The sequence below is a fragment of the Crinia signifera genome, chromosome 6 (assembly GCF_055691185.1).
Source record: "Crinia signifera chromosome 6, ASM5569118v1, whole genome shotgun sequence".
NCBI classification, from domain to species: domain Eukaryota; kingdom Metazoa; phylum Chordata; class Amphibia; order Anura; family Myobatrachidae; genus Crinia; species Crinia signifera.
The window spans coordinates 223,097,394-223,117,129 of record NC_139222.1 but is presented as its reverse complement, the minus strand read 5'-3'; the positions used below and the strand labels follow the sequence as shown (position 1 = coordinate 223,117,129).

Here is a 19,736-nt window from a genome sequence, read left to right as displayed (position 1 = left end):
CTTCAGAAGATGGTGCTTGATGAGTAGTCTGTTAGTGTTATATCCTTAAATCACTGTTCAATAGAGAGAAGCTCATAATCGATTCAAAATTGATACATCGGAAAAAATGGATAGCCAAATAAGTTTTTATAATAGAATGGAGTTTAGATTTATTAGTGTCAAAAATTAGCTTAATTTGACTGCCAACATCTCTGTGAGAGATATGCAAAATATCAGTTAAACATGCCAGTACCGCTCACATTGTTGTATAAATTCAAATTAAAAAAGTAAAAAAAAAAAGATTATATTTCCTATACAAGGTAAATAATTACAGGACATTATGATGAATAAAAATGTTTGATTGCCAAGTTTCACACCAACTTTGACAAATTCAAGGTTAATAGGTTATATATTTGGTAAGAGGGTAAAATGGTCACTACTATTCTAGCTGTAGGGGGTAAGGCGAGAGCGTACCTGCATCTGTATGAAGGCATCAGTCTGCAGCAGAGTGGTCTTTGCTTGTGCATCGAAGACAAAGGGATATGTGCAAATTGTGAGAGAGCCATCTGCCCCCTGTAAGACAGATGGGAAAGCACAGTTTGTAGCAGTGGAACATACAGGTTTTCGGTGTACACACATTGAAGAGAGTGTGGAACAAGAACGGAGAAGTTCTGTTGGTTTTCTGTTGCTTGGTAATGTCTGAGAACGCTACCTTCCGGTGGTGCATTCTAGCAATGTCATGCAAACACGTGCCCCTAGTCTGACCGTTTATCTGTTCTTATGATCATAAGGGGGAAACAGCTGCCTTTATTGTGACAGATCGATACATGAAGCATTATTAACATGCGATTAATTAAGAACAGTTCGTATCTATATGGTACAGATATTTAGAAAAGAAAGCCAACTTATACATAGTAAGCATTGTGTTTAAAGACTATATAGGACCAATGCGCAAATATGCTTCGCTTCCCTTCCCCCACCCACCCAATGATGATGTATGGTAGATGGATCAATGCTGTAAAGAATGTTGGTTATTAGATTATCAGAATGAAGATGCAATCTGAACTTGGTAGAAGGATGCTGGGAATATGGAGTGTAGGCTGCATGGGTATGGCAGGGAGGAAGAGGACAAAACCACATCCTATTCTTACCTCAGGCAATCCCTGGTTTACGTCCTGAGAAGATGCAGTAGGAGGAAAGCGCTCGTTAGTTCCTCAGTTCCCAACACATCTTACATACAGGTTCAATGACAGAAAAAAATGCTACAGACCTGCTAAAACCAACTTTAGATTTACTATTTCTTGATATATTGAAATAATCACTTTCCCATTGTAGCAGCCATCCTGATAACTCCTTTATACCCTTGGAAATAAAACAGACATATATGCTGATCTAGATTAGGAAGCCTTAGAGAATGCTGGCCCCCTGACAGCTGCGAGAAGTGTAACAAGGGACGTTCTGGGCTGTGTACAGCCTGTCCGGGCAGACACAGAACAATCTAGAGAGCTTGTTGGTACTACTCGCTCATGTTTATCTGGTACTATTATGCCAGGCTTAGATTAGCCAATTTCATGGTCACAAGCAGCTGTAAGGTGAAAGTACTTAGTTTACCAGTCCGGCAAGTGGACCATACTTAATGGTATAAAATATCTATTTTTCTCTAATAAGCAATCATGTTTAAAACGGTCATTGTTTCCTTGTATTAAAGAATGTGTATTCATTCATTTAAGTGCAACCTAAAGTGACAGTGATGTATTTTGGGCAATCCTGCCTATAGTGGTGAATGAGGGGAAGATATATTAATCTTGGTGACGTGTTAATGTGGCTAGTATTTTATTACTGTCCAGTCAGCTCCTAAATGTCTTGTTACAGACTGGGTTTGAGAAATGACAGTTGGGTGCTGACTGGCCGGGGAGTTTGCTCACCCTACTCTTGCGGCAGAGATGTTAATACATCTTGCCGTTCCTACTTTGCCACAAGAAGCAAACAGATAAGTTATGTGCCACTGTAGTACATCTCCCCCTAGGCCACACTACCAATCACATTCACTTATCACTTACAAACAACAAACCTGAGACACTGAAGTCACCAATATATGGGACTCATTTTGACTAGATTAATCCGATAAATCATACCAAACTTACCATACATAGTGGCCGTTGCTGGATCCAATTCACATAATCATTCCGGATATCTACAAAGTCTTGTATTTCATGGATGTAGAATTTATCATAAGGTATAATCTGTCCAGATTGTTCATTTACCTGTTAAAAGTAATAATATGATGGATTCCAGCCTGCAACATCTGGCCTTTCATATATATATATATAATGCACATCAGCAAATATACAAAGAATCATAGGCATATATTAGAGAAGCGTTCTCTAAATATATGAAAGTCTACAAATCATACTGTAAACATAAAAAATAAATCATATGTTTTATAACTACTTCAATTCAGTCACCGTGAGGAGCACTGCCAAACAATTTAATGCCCCCTCCTCTCTGGCGGGACCAGCGCCTGCCGCTGACTAGTGCACTAGAGCGCTCAGATTCTACTGCACATGCGCAAACCACCGGAAAATGGCGTGAAATTTATCTGGTGGTTCCAGCAGCACTGCTGCCTTCAGCACGGGACTCCGCCACTTTGCCCCCATTATAAATATTCCACTGCATGGTACCCCATGGAAATAAATCTCTGAAGAAGCACCTAGAATGGTCATAATATGGCTTGTTTCATAATGGTGCGTACACACTGTACGATTTTTCAAACAATATTGTTCATTTTGGCCCTTCTGAATGATATATATAGTTCAGTGTGTATGCTATGAACAACGAACAACAATGCGTGGTCCCGCGGGTCGTTCCTCAAGATTATTTGTCGACTGTGCAGGCAGCTCAATTTGGATATATTAAAAAAAGGCGATAGACTGTAGCCAGATGGTTTGTCTTTCATCAAATCGTTCAGTGTGTATGCACCACATCTCTCCTCCAGGATACCAGTGAAGTTCAAGGGAAATTGGTCTTCAGTCAGTGGGTGATAAAACGAAGAAATATTGTATATTTGTATAGCAATTTAAGCACAAACATTTAATTAGATTTTTACTAATGTCCCGCACACCACGTCAGCAATATTTAGAGAGGTGTTTAAGCAGCATAGCACAGCAATAGCATCTCTAACCATCCGAGTATATACAAACACTATACACATACCCTGTGTAGGATTTCCAAAACCTTTAGGGCTGTATTAAGGAGGGTGTTGAAAATTCTTCTTTCCGTGAAAGGAATCCCAATTTTTGTGAGTTTCAAGAGATGTAAGACAATGTCTTTAAAAAGCTGCACAAGCCGCATGAACTCTGGATGTTCGAGCAGAGACCACCACTTTTCTGTAAAATAGACATCCTAAGAAGTAAGGCTGTCACTGTACAGATCCAACCAGATTACACATGTGTAGAATACACATTTGCCAGGAAGGTTGCACAGCTGGCAGAAGTACAGGGTGTGCTGCGGCACTCACTGTTTCCTTGCTACATCTAGTCGTATACTAGTAGCTCCAGAAATACAGGTACTCACCAGGATATAGGCAAAACACAGATACTTTAAGAGTAGCTTCTAAAAACATCATACAGTATAGCAATATCAGGCATGATCATTTCTAACAGCGATGGTGTCTATGGGGAACGATCATCTCTGCCTACATGGTTAAGCCCCCGTAAAACTCCTTTTCTTCCCTACATATCAGCTGTATTGTGTACTAAGAATTGTGCTGCAAATTGTTACTGTTATGCTTAGTTCTGTCCACCATGTATTGTTCTAATGCTATATGTACAGTGCAACACATCAGTAGGTGGCACATACCTATTCCCTAGACCAATAGGTGTCAGGCTTGTGGGGCAAGTTAAGGGGCAGAGGGCACAAATAAAAGTAACTTTGAGCACTAGGCCCAGGCCAGTTTGTGTGTTCAAAAGTTAGGCAGACAATAGCCTGAATCCCAGTTGAGTGGCTGGTTATTAGGGCCAGTCCAATCCTTAGTATCAGATAAGGGGGGGGGGGGTAAAGTTGATGTAAGGGGCAGTACTGTGTAGTGGTGTATAAGGGGCACTACTGTCTGGGCATAATGTGCAAAAGGGGCCATACACAGTGGGCAATTTCCTGAGAAGCCATGCCCTTTTTTGCACAAAGGACCCCACATGGCTACTACTTGATAATCGCAATCACTCTGTAGTAATTTAGGACTTACCTAAGACTTTTAAGGGAGCCTTATCAAGCTTAACAATTGCACTCCCAAAAGGGATTGCCAGAGAGGAGAAGTTGTTTGGATCAGTCATGAGAGGACACTCTGGTAACGTCAGGTATAGTCTTAAAGCTTCAATGTCAGGCGGAGAGCTTGGTAATTTTGGTATAAGATTTTTTTCCAAACTAGCAGCCACCTAGGAGGAGCAACATAAAAAACAAACTGAAATATTAATAAATTAATTATTCTAAAACGGATTTGTACATTTGCAGGAAAGTATGATCCTGTATGAGAAGAAGCGGAACTCTACTCGGGAAGAGACAGAGGCCAGAAATCTGATTCTGCAGTTTGTTGGTGAGGGGCTTGTGTTTGACCATTGTTGGGACACCTTGCTAAGACTACATAAGAGTCTTTACAGGTTTGGTGCCTAACACATTTCTTCATTTTGCTTCTGTTGCAGGAGGGCCATGGTTTTCTGCAGTCTGCTTAATACGGTGCTTTTGGTACTTGTGTAGTTTCACGGCGGCACTGGGATCGCATCGCATGCAAATAGCATGTGATGGCATGCGATGGTACTTCTGTAGTTCCACAGCGGCACTGCCCGTGGATCGCATTGCATGCAATGCAATTTAGCACATCCCACGATCCACGTCAGTCCGAAGCGTGGCGAGCGCAGCGAGCCCCGCGTGGGGACGCGGAATACATGTCAAGTAATCCGCGTCTGCTCGCCACGTTTTGGGTTCGCTTTCCACATCCGCTCGCCACGCTTCGGTGTCGTGGCTTGCTGCGTTTGCCACACTTTATAAAATCAACTCCACACCGACGTGGATAGTGGGGGTATGAACAGGTCGGGAGGACGCGTACCGCGTCGGCTCGCCACGCTTCAGGCTGACGTGGATAGTGAGGGTGTGCTAAATCGCATTGGATCGAATTCAAATCCGCAGGCAGTGCCGCCGTGAAAGTACACAAGTACCATCGCATTCAAATCGCATGCGATGCGATCCCAGTGCCACCGTGAGACTACACAAGTACCATTCTTTTCACTCTGCGCTATGTTCATTTTTTGGTGCACATTCCATTCATTCTGTGGTTTTTTTTGTCCCAATCGGAGGAGGTCAGAGGAGGATACCATTAGAGTAGAGAAAGGTAACAGCATCCAGCGGCTATAAAAGTGTTGAGAAAAAGAGAAGACACAAGCCACTACTCTTACATTTTAAGGGGCAGATTTAATAAAGCTGGTGAAAAGACATGTGCTTGTTTTGCCCATGGCAACCAATCAGATTCTATCTATCATTTCTCTATAGCATTCTTGAAAACAATAGACAAAATAACCACTTTTCTGTTTTAGATGCTTTAGTAAATCTACCCTTAAGTGCCATTGGGCCGTATTTAATGCAGCCAGCGAGGGGGTTAAATGGCGGGGATCGCCGAAAACAAGCGATCCTCGCCGTTTAACCCCCGCAATGGCCCCTCTACATTCCGGGGGAATCCGCGCTGTCAGAGTACAGGGGCTGCTAAAACAGCGAGGTATGCAGCTAATGCAGGAAGCCCGCTTCATTTAGCCATGAGCCTCGCTGTTTTAGCGGCTGCATACACTGTTTCCACGTTGCTACAAAAACCTAGCGACAGGGAAACGGTGTGTGTGCAGGGGGACAGCTGAATACTGACCGTGCGAGATGTGACAGCAAGCAGTCAGCACTGTGCGCTGTCACAGCTCGCAAAAATCATTGAATATACCCCATTATATTCTCAATTGAAAAATCAAAGGGTTGTGTTTGTGTGTGTATGTGTTGGGTTACAATTCGTGGCAGGCAGAACCTAGTGTGGCATATGTGCAGGGCCCTCCTGTGCCCATATTCAATTCTCTGCGATTTTTTTCTCCGCTGTGCCAGAAATATTTGTGTGATATGTGCCTATGGGGGTTATTTTGGTTCACTCTTTCTGACAAATTCCTTCTTAGATGGACAAAACCATGTGCACTGCAGGTGGGGCAGATGTAACTTGTGCAGAGAGAATTAGATTTGGGTGGGGTTTTACAGTGAGATCTAGATTGCAGTGTAAAAAAAGCAGTCAATATTTACCCAGCACAGAAACAAAATAACTCACCCAAAGCGAATTCTCTCTGCACATTTTACATCTGCCCCCCCTGCAGTGCACATGGTTTTGTACATCTATGAAGGATTTTGTCAGAAAGAGTGAACTAGAATAAGGCCCTATGCTCCACCCTGTCAGGTACTGGGCTCATACTTGCATAACACTGGCATGGCCTACTTGGGTGTGGTTCACAAGCCAGACCCTGCATAAACGTTTCCCTCTGTATCTGGCAGGGGAATACATTTAGCGGCAAAGTAATGGTGTGCTTTGTATATATGCTAATGTAGGGGTCCCTTGATGATAGGCTGCAAGTTCACCTGTTTGATGAAAATATGACCAAAATCCCATTTTAATAATACATTACACACAGATTTGCAGTGTATTATAGTCAGCGTCAATAGTAAAAGTCTCGGATAATATTGACATGAACAGCAGTGAAGACACTTTATAGGCGGAACCAACATTCACGGGAATGCAATCTGGCAATTCTCCATCCACTAGTGTAACAATTGTGACAAGTGTGAACTGTACACACAATTTTTTGAACATTTATTGAAAACTAACCAGTTGAACAATTTGTGACTGTGCAGAATTCAGTAGCTTGTGGAAGAAGAGTCTAGCAACGCTCATGTCTATCCCAGAGAACTTGCTACTCGTCCTGTAGTGATCATTATTGCTAGGGAAAAAGAAACACAATGCATTTTAATAGACAACAGCATAAATGCAACACAGCTAAGAAAAGATAAACTGCAGAATCCATATAATTACCCAGCGCATACATTTCTCTATCCTACACCTGATGACATGAACAACCACTGACCAACTGAGCTTGTGAGTACGTATTTAGTACAGATATAAGCAGCAGTGGCTCGATATATGTTTGGACAGGGGTGATTGATGGAGGACAACCTCGGTAGATGGGGCTTAGGTCAGGCAGCAGTGGGGATGGGGCTTAATGGTGGCCCTGCTAAATACACTGGTTTCTATGGATGAGCATATAGAGATGTTACTTCCAGGCACAGAATGCTCACTAAGTGATACATCATTAATACAATATAAAAAAAACACATATATGTACAATAAAATCTCATAAAGGGTAGGATAACAAGAGATAAGTGATCCGATAGTGGCTGATAGAGAACAATTACAACTGATATTAGAACTGGCGTTCTAGCAATGGACAGTTCTTAAAATGAAAGAGATAATACAGATAGAGACATCTTCATGTAGCCCTTTAATAGGATTAAGTGAGCTAGAGCTGTGAGACTTAAGGCCCCCATATACTATGCGATTTTGGGACGATTTCATCCGATTTCGGCACTTTGTGCCGATAATCGGGTGAAATTGGCCCAAAATCGCAGGTGTGTGATATCTGATCTGATCCGATACGCGGTCCCGTGCGCATCGGACCGGATCAGGGAGGTCGGACGGTCAGTACATACGATCACGTCCGACCTCCCTGTATGCATATGCCTGCCCACCTGACAGGCATATGCATGCAGACACCGGGGGAGCAGTGGGGCGGGCAGCGGGTCCCTGAGTGCTAAGCTGGCGGCGCCGGGGAGTGCTGACCTGGCCGGGCGGTGATGATCATAGATATCAGCACAGCAGTGCTGCGGGACGAGACGCGCAGTGGCGGTAGATTTTAAAATTCCTGTCAAATGACTATCCGTTCTCTGATTGGCTGAGCTCTCAGCCAGCCAATCAGAGAACGGCCAGTCATTTGACAGGTATTTTAAAATCTAATACCCGCCACTGCGCGTCCCGTCCCGCAGCGCTGCTGTGCTGATATCTATGATCATCACCGCCCAGGTCAGTACTCCCCGGCGCCGCCAGCTTAGCACTCAGGGACCCGCTGCCCGCCCCACTGCTCCCCCTGATAAGAGCACTGCCGCCCCCTGACCCTCACCGCCTGCCCCCTGTGCCCCGACATGTGATAAATCGCAAGCGATTTATCACATGTCAAATTTGGCTCATCAAGTGCCAAATTGTGTGTGAGCCTCCCGGAGAAGCTCCCAGGCGGCTCACAGGAGAATTGGGTCCGACTTGTCCTAAGGACAAGTCGGCCTAATGTATGGGGGCCTTTAATCCTCTAATAATCCCCTGCAGTATTGTTCTATGTATTGTATTGCAGCTGAGAACAATAGATGATAATAAACCTTGGTGAGCCATGGCTCTATAGAGAAGGAAAGTTGAAGAAGGCTCCATCTGTAATTTATAATTTATTTGTAAGAGTCCGTCCTTGGTTGGTGAGGTATACACATGGTATCAGGAGACGCAATCCAAGCAAGTTACCATTAATTTTTACGGTCTCTTTGTGCTTGGAGGTGTGGGGATTACCTCAAAGGTTTCTTTATTAGAAGTGGCTACATGGTTGCATATTTGTGGGGCACCCAATATATATTAAAACATAGGCTGGATTCTATGGACTGCATCAGCTGCAGCCCATAGAAGCCAGATAGAACTGATGTGCTATCATGGGACTGGCAGACCAAAGGAAAGAAAACACATCCTTGTGAAAATGCCTATGTAGTTGTGGTTTGCAGAGAGCGCTTCCTTTAGTGGCAGATGTCCAGTAACACCCACCACTGGCTATAAGCAAGCAATGCATCACAACCTAGTTCAGTCATTCAAAGACAATCTTCACAGAACCCTAAAGCTGTCTCTCTCCTGAAAACTGTCCAACAATCCAGTTGCATGGTAATGTATGTGAGCAAATGACAAAGTTGCTTCCAAATATTGGAAAGCGGACAAAAATGGGCATTCAGGCATATTGGCTAAATTAATTCACCTGAATGATTATTAGGCAGACCAGGGATAGTGGTCCCCCTTTTTAAAAAAAATTGTTGCCAATTGTTATTGTCTAATGATTCCAGACAATTCCAAGTGGCCATACCATTTGAAATAGGTAATTGTACATTTTCTGTATATCGGGGTGTCCTCAATGTGCCCAGTAGGTACCAAGAAATATTGTCATTTTTAAAACCTTTTGGCATTGTAAGGGGAATATAAACGTCTAACTTCTGTGGATATTACATGTAGAGAGAGATTAGCCAACCTGTGACATCTCTTTGATTGCACATGACGAGAGTTAAATCTGTCCAGGAAGGCTGAGCAGTGAGAGTCCATCCCTTAGGGCAGGGGTGGCCAAACCTGTCCTCAAGATCTACCAACGGGTTCATGTTTTCCAGGCAACCTGTGGATCTGTAGTAGGAATGAATGCAGCATGTTTCAAAATGTGACAGTTAGTAATGACTACAGCTGTGCACCAGCTAGGTAACCTGGAAAACTTGGACCGTTGGTAGATCTCGAGGACCGGTTTGGCCACCCCTGCCTTAGGGCTACTTGTAAAGCACTGACCAAAATCACATGTAGGTATGTGCTTCAAAGGGGCTAAGCTGCACAACTGCACATGTGGATTTATGACCCTGTAGCTAGAGTGCCTGGCCTGTATTATACATCAAAGACAGATGGGTAAATATATGAAGCTTGGAGAAGTGATATTTAACCCCATAAAAACGTTGGGGTAGATGTATGAAGCAGTTATAAGGGAGGAGAAGTGATAAAGTGCCTGGTACTTTATCACCTGCCAATCAGCTCCTGACTGTTAAATTACAGGCTGGGATTAAAAAGAGACAATTACGAGCTGATTGGTCAGTGATAAAGTTCCAAGCACTTCATCACTTCTCCTCTGTTATCACCGCTTTATAAATCTGCTCCTTTATGTGCAAGGTGATAGATAATGCTCCAGCCAATCAGCTCCAATATGTAAATTAATAGTTAGGAGCTGATTGGCTGGTGTATTATCACCTTGTACATAAAATTCTTAATGGGGATAGATACCACTAAATAGGAGAGTACCCGCTTTCCAATTTTGTGCACCCGTTGCAGCTACTGACTGGTGATCACCAGACAATACCATCCACGGATACGTAAAAATAAATGTTTTTCCATACAGTGTATGGGGAAAGTGCACATTGGGGGTTATTCTAGTTCAGTCTTTCTGACAAAATCCCTTTTAGATGGACAAAACCATGTGCAGAGAGAATTACTTGTGCAGAGAGAATTAGATTTGGGTGGGGTTTTACTTCAAAGTGAGATCTATATTGTAGTGTAAAAATAAAGCAGCCAGTATTTACCCTGCACAGAAACAAAATAACTTGGTACTTGTTTCCTAGCACGGCACCCCCGATTTTGATCGCACTGCATCTTATGCAATCGCATCGCATGCAATATAGCGGCATGCGATGCGATTTAATGCGAGTTTTAATTGTACAAGAACCCTAATTGGTGCTTACAATGTAAAATGCACCCCCATTGTCAACGCCACCCCCACTATCAAAGCCAACCCGAAGCGTGGCGAGCGCGTACGTGTCCTCCGACCTTTTCATTCCCCCACTATCAACGTCGGCGTGGAGTTGAATGTAGATAGTGTGGCGAGCGCAGCGAGCCACCGAGCCCGAAGCGTGGCGAGCCCCGCAAGGGGACACGGATGACTTCACATGTATTCCGCGTCCGCTCGCCACGATTCGGGCTCGTATTCCGCCACGCTTCGGGCTTGGTGGCTTGCTGCGCTCGCCACGCTATCTAAAATCAACTCCACGCCAACGTGGATAGTGGGAGTATGAAAAGGTCGGAGGACGTGTACCGCCGCCGCTCGGCACGCTTCGGGTTAACGTTGATAGTGGGGGTGTCGTTGACAATGGGGGTGCTTGTACAATTAAAAATCGCATCGCATCGCATGCCATTTGCTGGCATGCGATATTTCATTGTACAAGCACTCATGTTAATTGAACGTGAATATCGCATCGCATACCACTAAATACGGTATGCGATGGGCGCCGTGCTAGGAAAAAAGTACCAATAACTCACCCAAATTTATTCTCTCTGTACATTTTACATCTGCCCCCCTGCAGTGCACATGGTTTAAGAAGGATTTTGTCAGAAATAATGAACTAGAATAAGGCCCATTGTGCCATATTTCCCACACACATGGGGGGATCCTGTCTTGAAAGATGAGGGTTTCCTCTTACAGACTATGTATCTCCTTAGCAGGTGGGGCATATTCAGGGTTGTCTTGTGATCACCAGAAAGTATCACCCTGCAATGCTATGGGAAAGGAATATGGGGAACTAAAGACATTTTTGACGTGGATCAGATCTTTTTTTGGATGATACTGTATGCTGTCATATTTGTAGCATGCATGGGAAAAGAATACCACAGTCTAACTAAACAAATGAAGGGACACAGAGACTGTGCAGAAAGGAGGCAAATGGAGATCGCTCAGACACAAACAGTTTGTATTCTGTAGCTTGGCCATACAAAATGTTTGGTATATACAGTATGTGTAATAGATACAGATGGGTCTTTTGCCATCCTTGCTGGCGGGTCGCCAGAACGTACGCGCTGGCGACCCGCCAGCAGCCTCGCCAGCGAGGAGACTGAGACGCGCGTGCGTCTCACGCGCACGCGCGTCTCAGTCTCCGTCGCTAGCGCGACGGAAACCCTGTCCGTCTCCGCCTCAGGGAGACGGACAGGGCTAGGGGGGTTAGTGGGGGGTGCGGGCAGGCGGCGGGGACCCCGGGTTACCGCCGGCAAGGACCCGGGGGAACGCATCGAAGCGCCGTCGGAAGGGGACGCGCGCGCCTCTCGTGCGCGCGCGTCCGCTTCTCACCGTCGCCATGGCGCTGGCGGGGGATGGCGGCTGGCGACGCCAGCGCCATCCCCTGCAAAGATGGGACAAGACCCATCTGTATTTAATGCCAGATTTAATATGCAGGTCTAGTATAACCAGTTCAGCAAAGAGAGAAGAGTAGTTACTTATTGCATGGGCCTGTATGATGGGCCCAATGCCAGCTGTGGGTGAGGAGAAATATCCCCTTTGTAGCAGATTACATTTATATGTTTCAACAATTTAATTTTAGAGTGAGTGTGGCCACACCTCCTATATTGGGCCATGCACCTCAGTCACCAAGCATACCGTGTATGTATATATATATATATATATATATATATATATATATATATATATATATATATATATATATACACATACACACATATGGGCTAATATTAAACATTACTATTACTATACTATGAGCGGTATTCAATTAGCCATGGATATTTAATCATTTACCCATCCAGGGCTATCCGAACAGTTCCAATGAAGCCACTTATCAGAGCTTTTGTTTCAGCTGCCTCAGGCAAAACCAAATCCACAATAAGCATGCGTAAGTTATTCCAGGTTGCGGCAGATAACATACATATAGATCTGTGATTTTCGCTCTAAAATTGTAAATTTTTCGGACGGAAAAAAGTTTCAGGTATAACTGAAAACCCCTTATATTATAAAAGAAGCACATAAAGAATAATAAGATGAGCATGAGCACTTACCTAGTTGATAGAAAACTTCCGTTCAGACAAGCAGCCGATGAGAACACTTTGTCAATTTCACTATTAGAATAAATAATAAACAGTCTTTGCTTAGAAATGAATATGGGAAAGAAGCGAATAAAATAATGCATGCTTGCTCTGTGTATTCTATTTGTGTTGTATATTTGCTTTATTCTCATTCTCTCAGTGCACAATAGCTTTGATGAGCTATCTCAGCATGCAGTTACATTTAGTACAGCGCACTTCAGACATGCCTTTTTGAAGTACCCAACAAATGCATTGGCCAAAAACGGTCATTCAGATATTACCAGATTTTTCTTCCAACCAGCCAGATCTGACAATAAATCTTTAGACGTATGGCCAGCCCCATTTCATGCAGCAATTACAGCAAGTGAAGGTCCCACTCCCAACCAAACCATTGTGTACTGCAAGGTAGCTGCTGCAGGTTAAAAAGCAGAAGCTTTCCATCTCCCGTGTAATGTCTCACAGCCAGGAGAGAATATAAGCACTGCATTAGATCCTAGCCCATGGGTTGCCAAACCGGTCCTCGAGATCTACCAACGGTCCACATTTTCCAGACCACGTAGCTGGGGCACAGCTGTAGCCATTACTAACTGTCACATTTTCAAACCTGCTGCATTCATTTCTACTATAAATCCCCAGGTTACCTGAAAAACATAAACTGTTGGTAGATCTTGAGGACAGGTTTGGCCACCCCTGGCCTTGCCCCAATAATCACATCTACTGCTGAATTCCCTTCCTCATTCTACCTTGGCGTGAATTCAGGGGTGCTGTATAATAGCAGGATGGGTCGAAGCCTTTTTTCCAAAGAAAAATAACAAGCTTGCTGATTTGCGGAACAAAGACAGTTAGTCAGTATTGAAATTGAATACTTGAATGGAATCTTACTTTACTATCTCCAATGGAAGTCTTCCTGTTGAGAAAGTCAGCCATCTTTGAATAAGTTCTTCGTTTACAGTCCATATTTGCCGGGAATGGTTATGTTTTCTGAAGTCATCTGGAGGGAGGCAGTTCTAAAAATGGGAAACTTTACAATTTAAAAAATAAAATGGTCAAAATAAAAAAGGTGAGTAATGCTTCCTGGAAAGGAGGTATCAGATAATTACCGCACTCAGTTATCTGACAAACTAATGCTGCCAATGACTTTACTTGCAAACATTCCAGACTCAAAAACAATTGGATAAAAGTTTTGAAGAACCTACGCGCTTCTAATATAAATTGCTACCTCCGCGAAATGTACAAGGGGGGGGGTGTCTATTCCCAAAAAGCCCTTAATGTTAAACTGTGTAGGTGTGTTGCACATCCCACGGCGCTACCTCTGGGAGTCGTGATAAAATTATAATAAAGCTCTTATCTGTCTCTGCTGTCTTCTCTATCCTGTGTCACTTCATAATGAGGAGTCTTGGGGTGAAATGCAATAGGATGAGATATTCAAAAAGTGAGAGATTTGGTAAGAAATCTCCAGGTTTTTTTTTAAAAGCGGCAATCATTTATACTTCAAAATCAAACCGGTTCTGCAGTATAAAGGATTGCTGCTTTAAAAAAATTAGGAATTTTCATACCAAATCTCTCACTTTCTGATGCTCTCACCCTATTACAGTGACGGCTAACCTTGACACTCAAGCTGTTGTTGAACTACACATCCCAGCATGCCCTGCTACAGATTTACTATTTGCTGAAACTGATGCAGGGCATGCTGGGATGTGTAGTTCAACAACAGCTGGAGAGTCAAGGTTAGCCATCACTGCCCTATAACATTTCACCCTTGACGTCTTGGTTCGTAGTACACATTGGGATCTTATTCAAAGTATGGATCTATTGTCCTGCATCAGGCATCCAGATATTGCTTAAAGCGTACCCCAACTCACTTGGCTAGAAGTGAGTGGGGTACGCACTTGTTATTAATTGAAGATCTTAAAGATACCATGATGTGTTTAGCATCTTATGGAAGTGAGTTGGGGTACGCTTTAAGCAATATCTGGATGCCTGATGCAGGACAATAGATCCATACTTTGAATGAGATCCCATTATAGAAAATTTGACCGATTTTACACAAAGTGTACACTATGTACTACGGACCAAGACTTCAAGACTCCTCATTGTGAAGTGACACAGGATAGAGAAGGCAGCAGAGACAGATAAGAGCTTTATTATAATTTTATCACGACTCCCAGAAGTAGCGCCATGGGAAGTGCGCCACACCTACACAGACTCAAAAAACAGTTGACAAGATTTTTACTCTGCAGACAAACAGCTAGGGTAAAAAAACCTCTTTGGGGGCATTTTCTTCCTACAGGAAACAAAGTTGCTTGAAAATTCAATGTAGTGACCAAGACATTTTCAGCATCGTTACAGTACATTGCATGAGAGATACACATGAACAGGGGTGTCAAGAGTGGGGATAAATTACCCTGGTCTCTGTTGGGGCCCAGGAGTGAATGGGAATGTAACTACACTCCCCACAATTCTGTAACCATTTAGTGATAACGGACGACCAATGTCTTTAACGGCCCTGTACACAATACCTTGGTGCATAACTGGTCGGGCATTGCTTCTGCTGTCTAACACTGCTCAGAAATTGTTTGCCTTGGTCAGTGCCAAAAATATGCTTGTGCGACACCATACTAGCAAGCGCCATTTATTATATTGTAATATTATATATACATATAAACTGCAGCAGTTTTACATTGCCCTAAGGCCCATGTTGAATCCAATCTGTTATTTTAAGTGCATTTAGTTGTTTTGCTGTAAAAACAATGAGAAGCTGAGTAAGTACATGGGATGGGTTTTGTTTCACCTGTACATGAAAGTAATGTGCAAAGCTTTGGTCTCCACCGGAGAAAATTTTCTTCACGCAGTAAAATCCCTCTATATCTGATATAGGAAACAAAACAATGTGTTACAGCTAGACATAAAGACCAAAAACCGAGAAGTGTGGAAATAAAAGACAAAGCGCACTTACTGCTGGCATGCTTGGTGTAATCACTGTAGGATATCCAGTTTCCTCTGACAGTAAAGGGACTTTTTCTATTGCACGTTGACCCAGTTCCTAACTGTCCATTGCCACCCAGGCCAAATGAGTAGATGCGCCCAGATGAAGGAACAAACGCTAACGTATGCTGTCTGGGGGTGGAAATAAATAATAGTACTTTAGCCAGCTAGTCTATTGTTCCATAGAGTCTCCTGTTGGACATGGCATGAAATGGTACATAGAACTGATTCTGTGTATATTGTCAAAGTCATAAATCCTGACTTTCCAAACTTATAAGGCAGACAAGAACTTAGCACCTCAGGTGCCGCTGTCACATGGGATGTGGAAGTAATATTACTGCTAAATGCATCCTGGCAGCATTCCGCAAATGGGTGAGACAGTAAAAACCTTCAGAAGGTACACTGCATGGCACCCAGGTTGTGGAGACCGGAACATTACATACACCTATATGTGCTTGTAGAACACATCTCCAAAACCATGGGAATTTATATGGCGTCCACCAGTATCTGCCCCCCTTTATCATGGATAAAACTGTGACTGTTCTGGGAAAGCTTGCCTCTAAATTTCGGATTCAGGAAATTAGCATTTGTGAGGTTGGGGCATTCATTCCAACGGCACTCAGTGAATTTGAGGTCAGGGCTCTGTGCAGTCCACTTCTCCTTTACCACTGTCATCGTTGTTCCCGGCATTGGTGTATATGTATTTTCCATGCCGGCACCTCGCTGGGTCCCTGTTAGTCCCAATCTCATTGGGTACACACATTGTTTAGTTGTACCCCCTTAACACAGGCTCAAGAATTAATCAAAATTGACAATGCAAAAAAATGTAACTTTTATTTTATAACTACTTCTAAAGGTCTAAATTTATGAAGCCCATCACTTTGCAGAGATCATCCACAGGACAATCGCTGCAAAGCCCTGCGTGCCCAGGAAGTTGTCATCACATTTTTAGAATATGCTCTCAAGATTCCTAGCACCTAATGTCCAACACCCCAGTCAAACGACTGATGCTTCTCCTCCCTCATCACATCTTCCCATATTTGCCTCCATGACTTCCTAGTGCTCACCCATGCCATCTCAGGAAATCATTTAAATTCCCAACCTTCAAGCGACTTCTTAATACTCATCTCTTATTTGATGCTTTTAGCTACTCAAAACTCTGCTCCCCTCACCATCTAAGTGCCAACTCCATACCTTATTCTAGCTACAATGTATTCCTGCAAGCAGGGACCACCTCCCTTTGTCACTGCATAGTTATGTATAGTTATGCAATTATCAGATTGTAATTATGTGCTGTATATGTAAAACGTTATGAATGTGTCCATTTATGTCCAGTTTGATCAATTTAGTAATTTGATTGTATGGTCTATCTATGAACAGCACTACAGAACCCTTGTGGCGCCATATACTGTAAGTAAAAGAGAGCAATTAATAATAATAACATCCCTGATGCAGGGAACTTAATAGCTCTTCTTTATGGTTAGTTGGTTGAGGACAGAGAGACCAAATTATGATGTCATGATCGATATGAAAAGTAGAAACGACCTTAGTTTGTTAAGAAGGATTCGTTTGTAACACCGCTAAGATTTAAAAAAAGGCTCCTTACACCCAGTGCGTGTAATTTCCCCACTCAATTGGCAGACATGCGTGATACCAAATATGAGCGGGATACGGTCACTAGCATTAGGACGACAAGCATTAGGTCAACCACTCTAGGTCGACTTGACTGAAGGTCGACATGTATTTTTTCACTTGTTTTGAGCCGACATGTGCCAACAGGCAGTATTTCATGCCCTACCATCCACTAGGGCGTGGTGGGAGAATAAAATAGTGTGTAGTGTTCATTCTAGCACCCGCTATCTTTGAAAACCCATGCAGTTCCTCTTCACTGCCTGGGGTGTCGCTGTCTGCTGTAGTGCTTCTAACACAGTGTGGTCTGTATATCAGCACTGATATGCAAACCAGATCTGTGCTAGAAACACCACAGCAGACAGCGACACCCCAGGCAGGGCACAGGAACTGCATGGGTTTTCAAAGATAGCGGGTGCTAGAATGAACACTAGCGTGCCGAGTGTAGCGATCCATGCATTGCCCCTTTTTTAGTGTCCATGTCCGACATTCAGGTAAAAAAAAAGTGAAAAACCTCATGTTGACCCATGTCAACCTTCAGTCATGTTGACATTCATGCATGTCGACCTTCATGCATGTCGACATTCAGTGGTCGAACTAATGCTTGTAGACCTAATGTCTGTCACTCTATCCTATGAGCCATACCTGAATGAGCGACTCCGAGGCACATTTTGTAAATGATATAAAAGGAAGGGAATTCAGGAAAACAGAGATTTGAGAGTGCCTGATAAGAGTACGAAGCAGCACATCCATCACTTCATCAGAGACCTCCTATTTCAGCAATGGCAGCTCAATCTTCACACCATCCACAAACAGACAATCGTTTTAATCGGTGCCTGCTGCAGATGATCTACTCTAAGCAGCAGATTCCAAGTAATTTCATAATTCATTAAGCCATTGCAAGCCACAGATACAATAACAAGGCCAAAACAGAAGGACGGCTATGACCTCTGCAGCTTATTTACTTATGTATACAGTCCAGGCAATGAGGGAAAGGATGGAACATGTGCCTTAAGTCTGCCAGAGCACTGCTTCACCCTGGTGTGCATATAACAGGAATGGAAGTAAGCTATTTTGGTGATCAGAGTTGTCAGGCTGATGCCAAGTACAGTGTAAAAGCACAAACACTTCTGTTATGCCACAATCTCTATAGGACAATTAACAGAGTCAAGGGGAGGGCACTGGATTCTAGCGTGAAGGAGCATGCAGCGATGACTCAAGTTGTATGGGCAGCCTAGTAAATACTGATGATATACTGTAGGTACAGGGAAGCAAATCGTGTCAGAGCCACTAAAGAGAAGAAGACAAGGGAAAAAGTCTTATTCTCTGGTCTTGATGGTGACATCGCTTGGATTAGGGCAGGAGCAAGAAAGAAGAGGGCCATGCCTGTGAGTCTATCTACTACCTGGGGGAGGATAACTTGGAATGATTCCTGAAGAAGGGTAGAAAGCCTCAAAAAGGGAGGGACTTTCAAAAGGAAGTGAGCACAACTTCTGTAAGATACATTCCATTTCCCCAATCACGTTCCTTCCCATTACCATTGTAAGAATGGTGACATGATTCAGAGTGGTGACAGAGTGAGCAGATCCAGAAGAAATGAGGAAAACATGCCCAAACAAATGGGGACTCTGTTTGGTGTGGTGCCTCAAGCTGTTGAAAAGGCATACATTTATTTTTTGCCACGAAAATATTTCCTCTTGGAAGTCAGAGGAACTCAATTTTGTTTCCTTTCACTGTAGTAAACCAAGTGATCTCTGCATATTCTGAAATCCTGCTACCAGTGGAAACATTGAAGGTTGAGCAGTGAGAGCGTAATTGAGAGATCTATGGTTCTGCACAACCTTCCTGACCTCAGAAGGAAACATTTGGTTACTTTGGAAAGCTGGTATCATTTCATTGAGAATACACTTCATAGGTTGACAGCTTCAGGCTTCCCTCAAGTACTAATGAGATTATGATGTAGGGAAAAGTCTTTTCTCTGGTCTTGTGACAAGACATGGGGTTTGTCCCCTGTGATCATTTAAATCGTGGACTCAAGTTGATCACCGAAAAGTGACATCAAGTGACATCAAATGGAAGCGCAAATCTCAAATTTCTTTGATCGGTACCCAAATATACCGTCAGAGAGCTCTTCAGGTAACAACAATTGAAGCCACTTTTAAGTACAGTATGGAAGAGTAAATTGCATCTAGCGATGTCCTATCAAGGAACTCAATCCCTCTTCTACTTTTCATAGAAATTATTAAGCAGAGCATCAGCACAAACTGAGCCAAATCAACTTGAATCCACTTCTTGAAGAAACAGATAGTTTCCTGAAATAGCTTGGATTCTATCTAGAATCGTGTAACAGGCATCCAGAGGAATAGTGGCACTAGCCAAGAGATTAGGGACAACA

At 43.2% G+C, this 19,736-nt stretch overlaps 1 protein-coding gene across 4 annotated transcripts in view; it reads right to left on the bottom strand.

Moving 5' to 3' along the window:
* The window catches only part of HERC4 (HECT and RLD domain containing E3 ubiquitin protein ligase 4), a 303,379-nt gene that overhangs the window by 31,950 nt on the left and 251,693 nt on the right, over nt 1-19,736 (bottom strand). For 3 of the 4 annotated variants that reach the window (XM_083148985.1, XM_083148984.1, XM_083148983.1), the window contains exons 8-17: nt 15,684-15,844; nt 15,519-15,595; nt 13,610-13,734; nt 12,701-12,760; nt 6,872-6,983; nt 4,220-4,409; nt 3,193-3,365; nt 2,124-2,243; nt 1,131-1,154; nt 454-552 (exon numbers count right to left, since the gene is read on the bottom strand). In XM_083148985.1, the coding sequence (XP_083005111.1) occupies nt 454-552; nt 1,131-1,154; nt 2,124-2,243; nt 3,193-3,365; nt 4,220-4,409; nt 6,872-6,983; nt 12,701-12,760; nt 13,610-13,734; nt 15,519-15,595; nt 15,684-15,844 (1,141 nt within the window). The remainder of the gene's footprint in view (nt 1-453; nt 553-1,130; nt 1,155-2,123; nt 2,244-3,192; nt 3,366-4,219; nt 4,410-6,871; nt 6,984-12,700; nt 12,761-13,609; nt 13,735-15,518; nt 15,596-15,683; nt 15,845-19,736) is intronic. The other variant, XM_083148986.1, reaches the window with a different exon arrangement.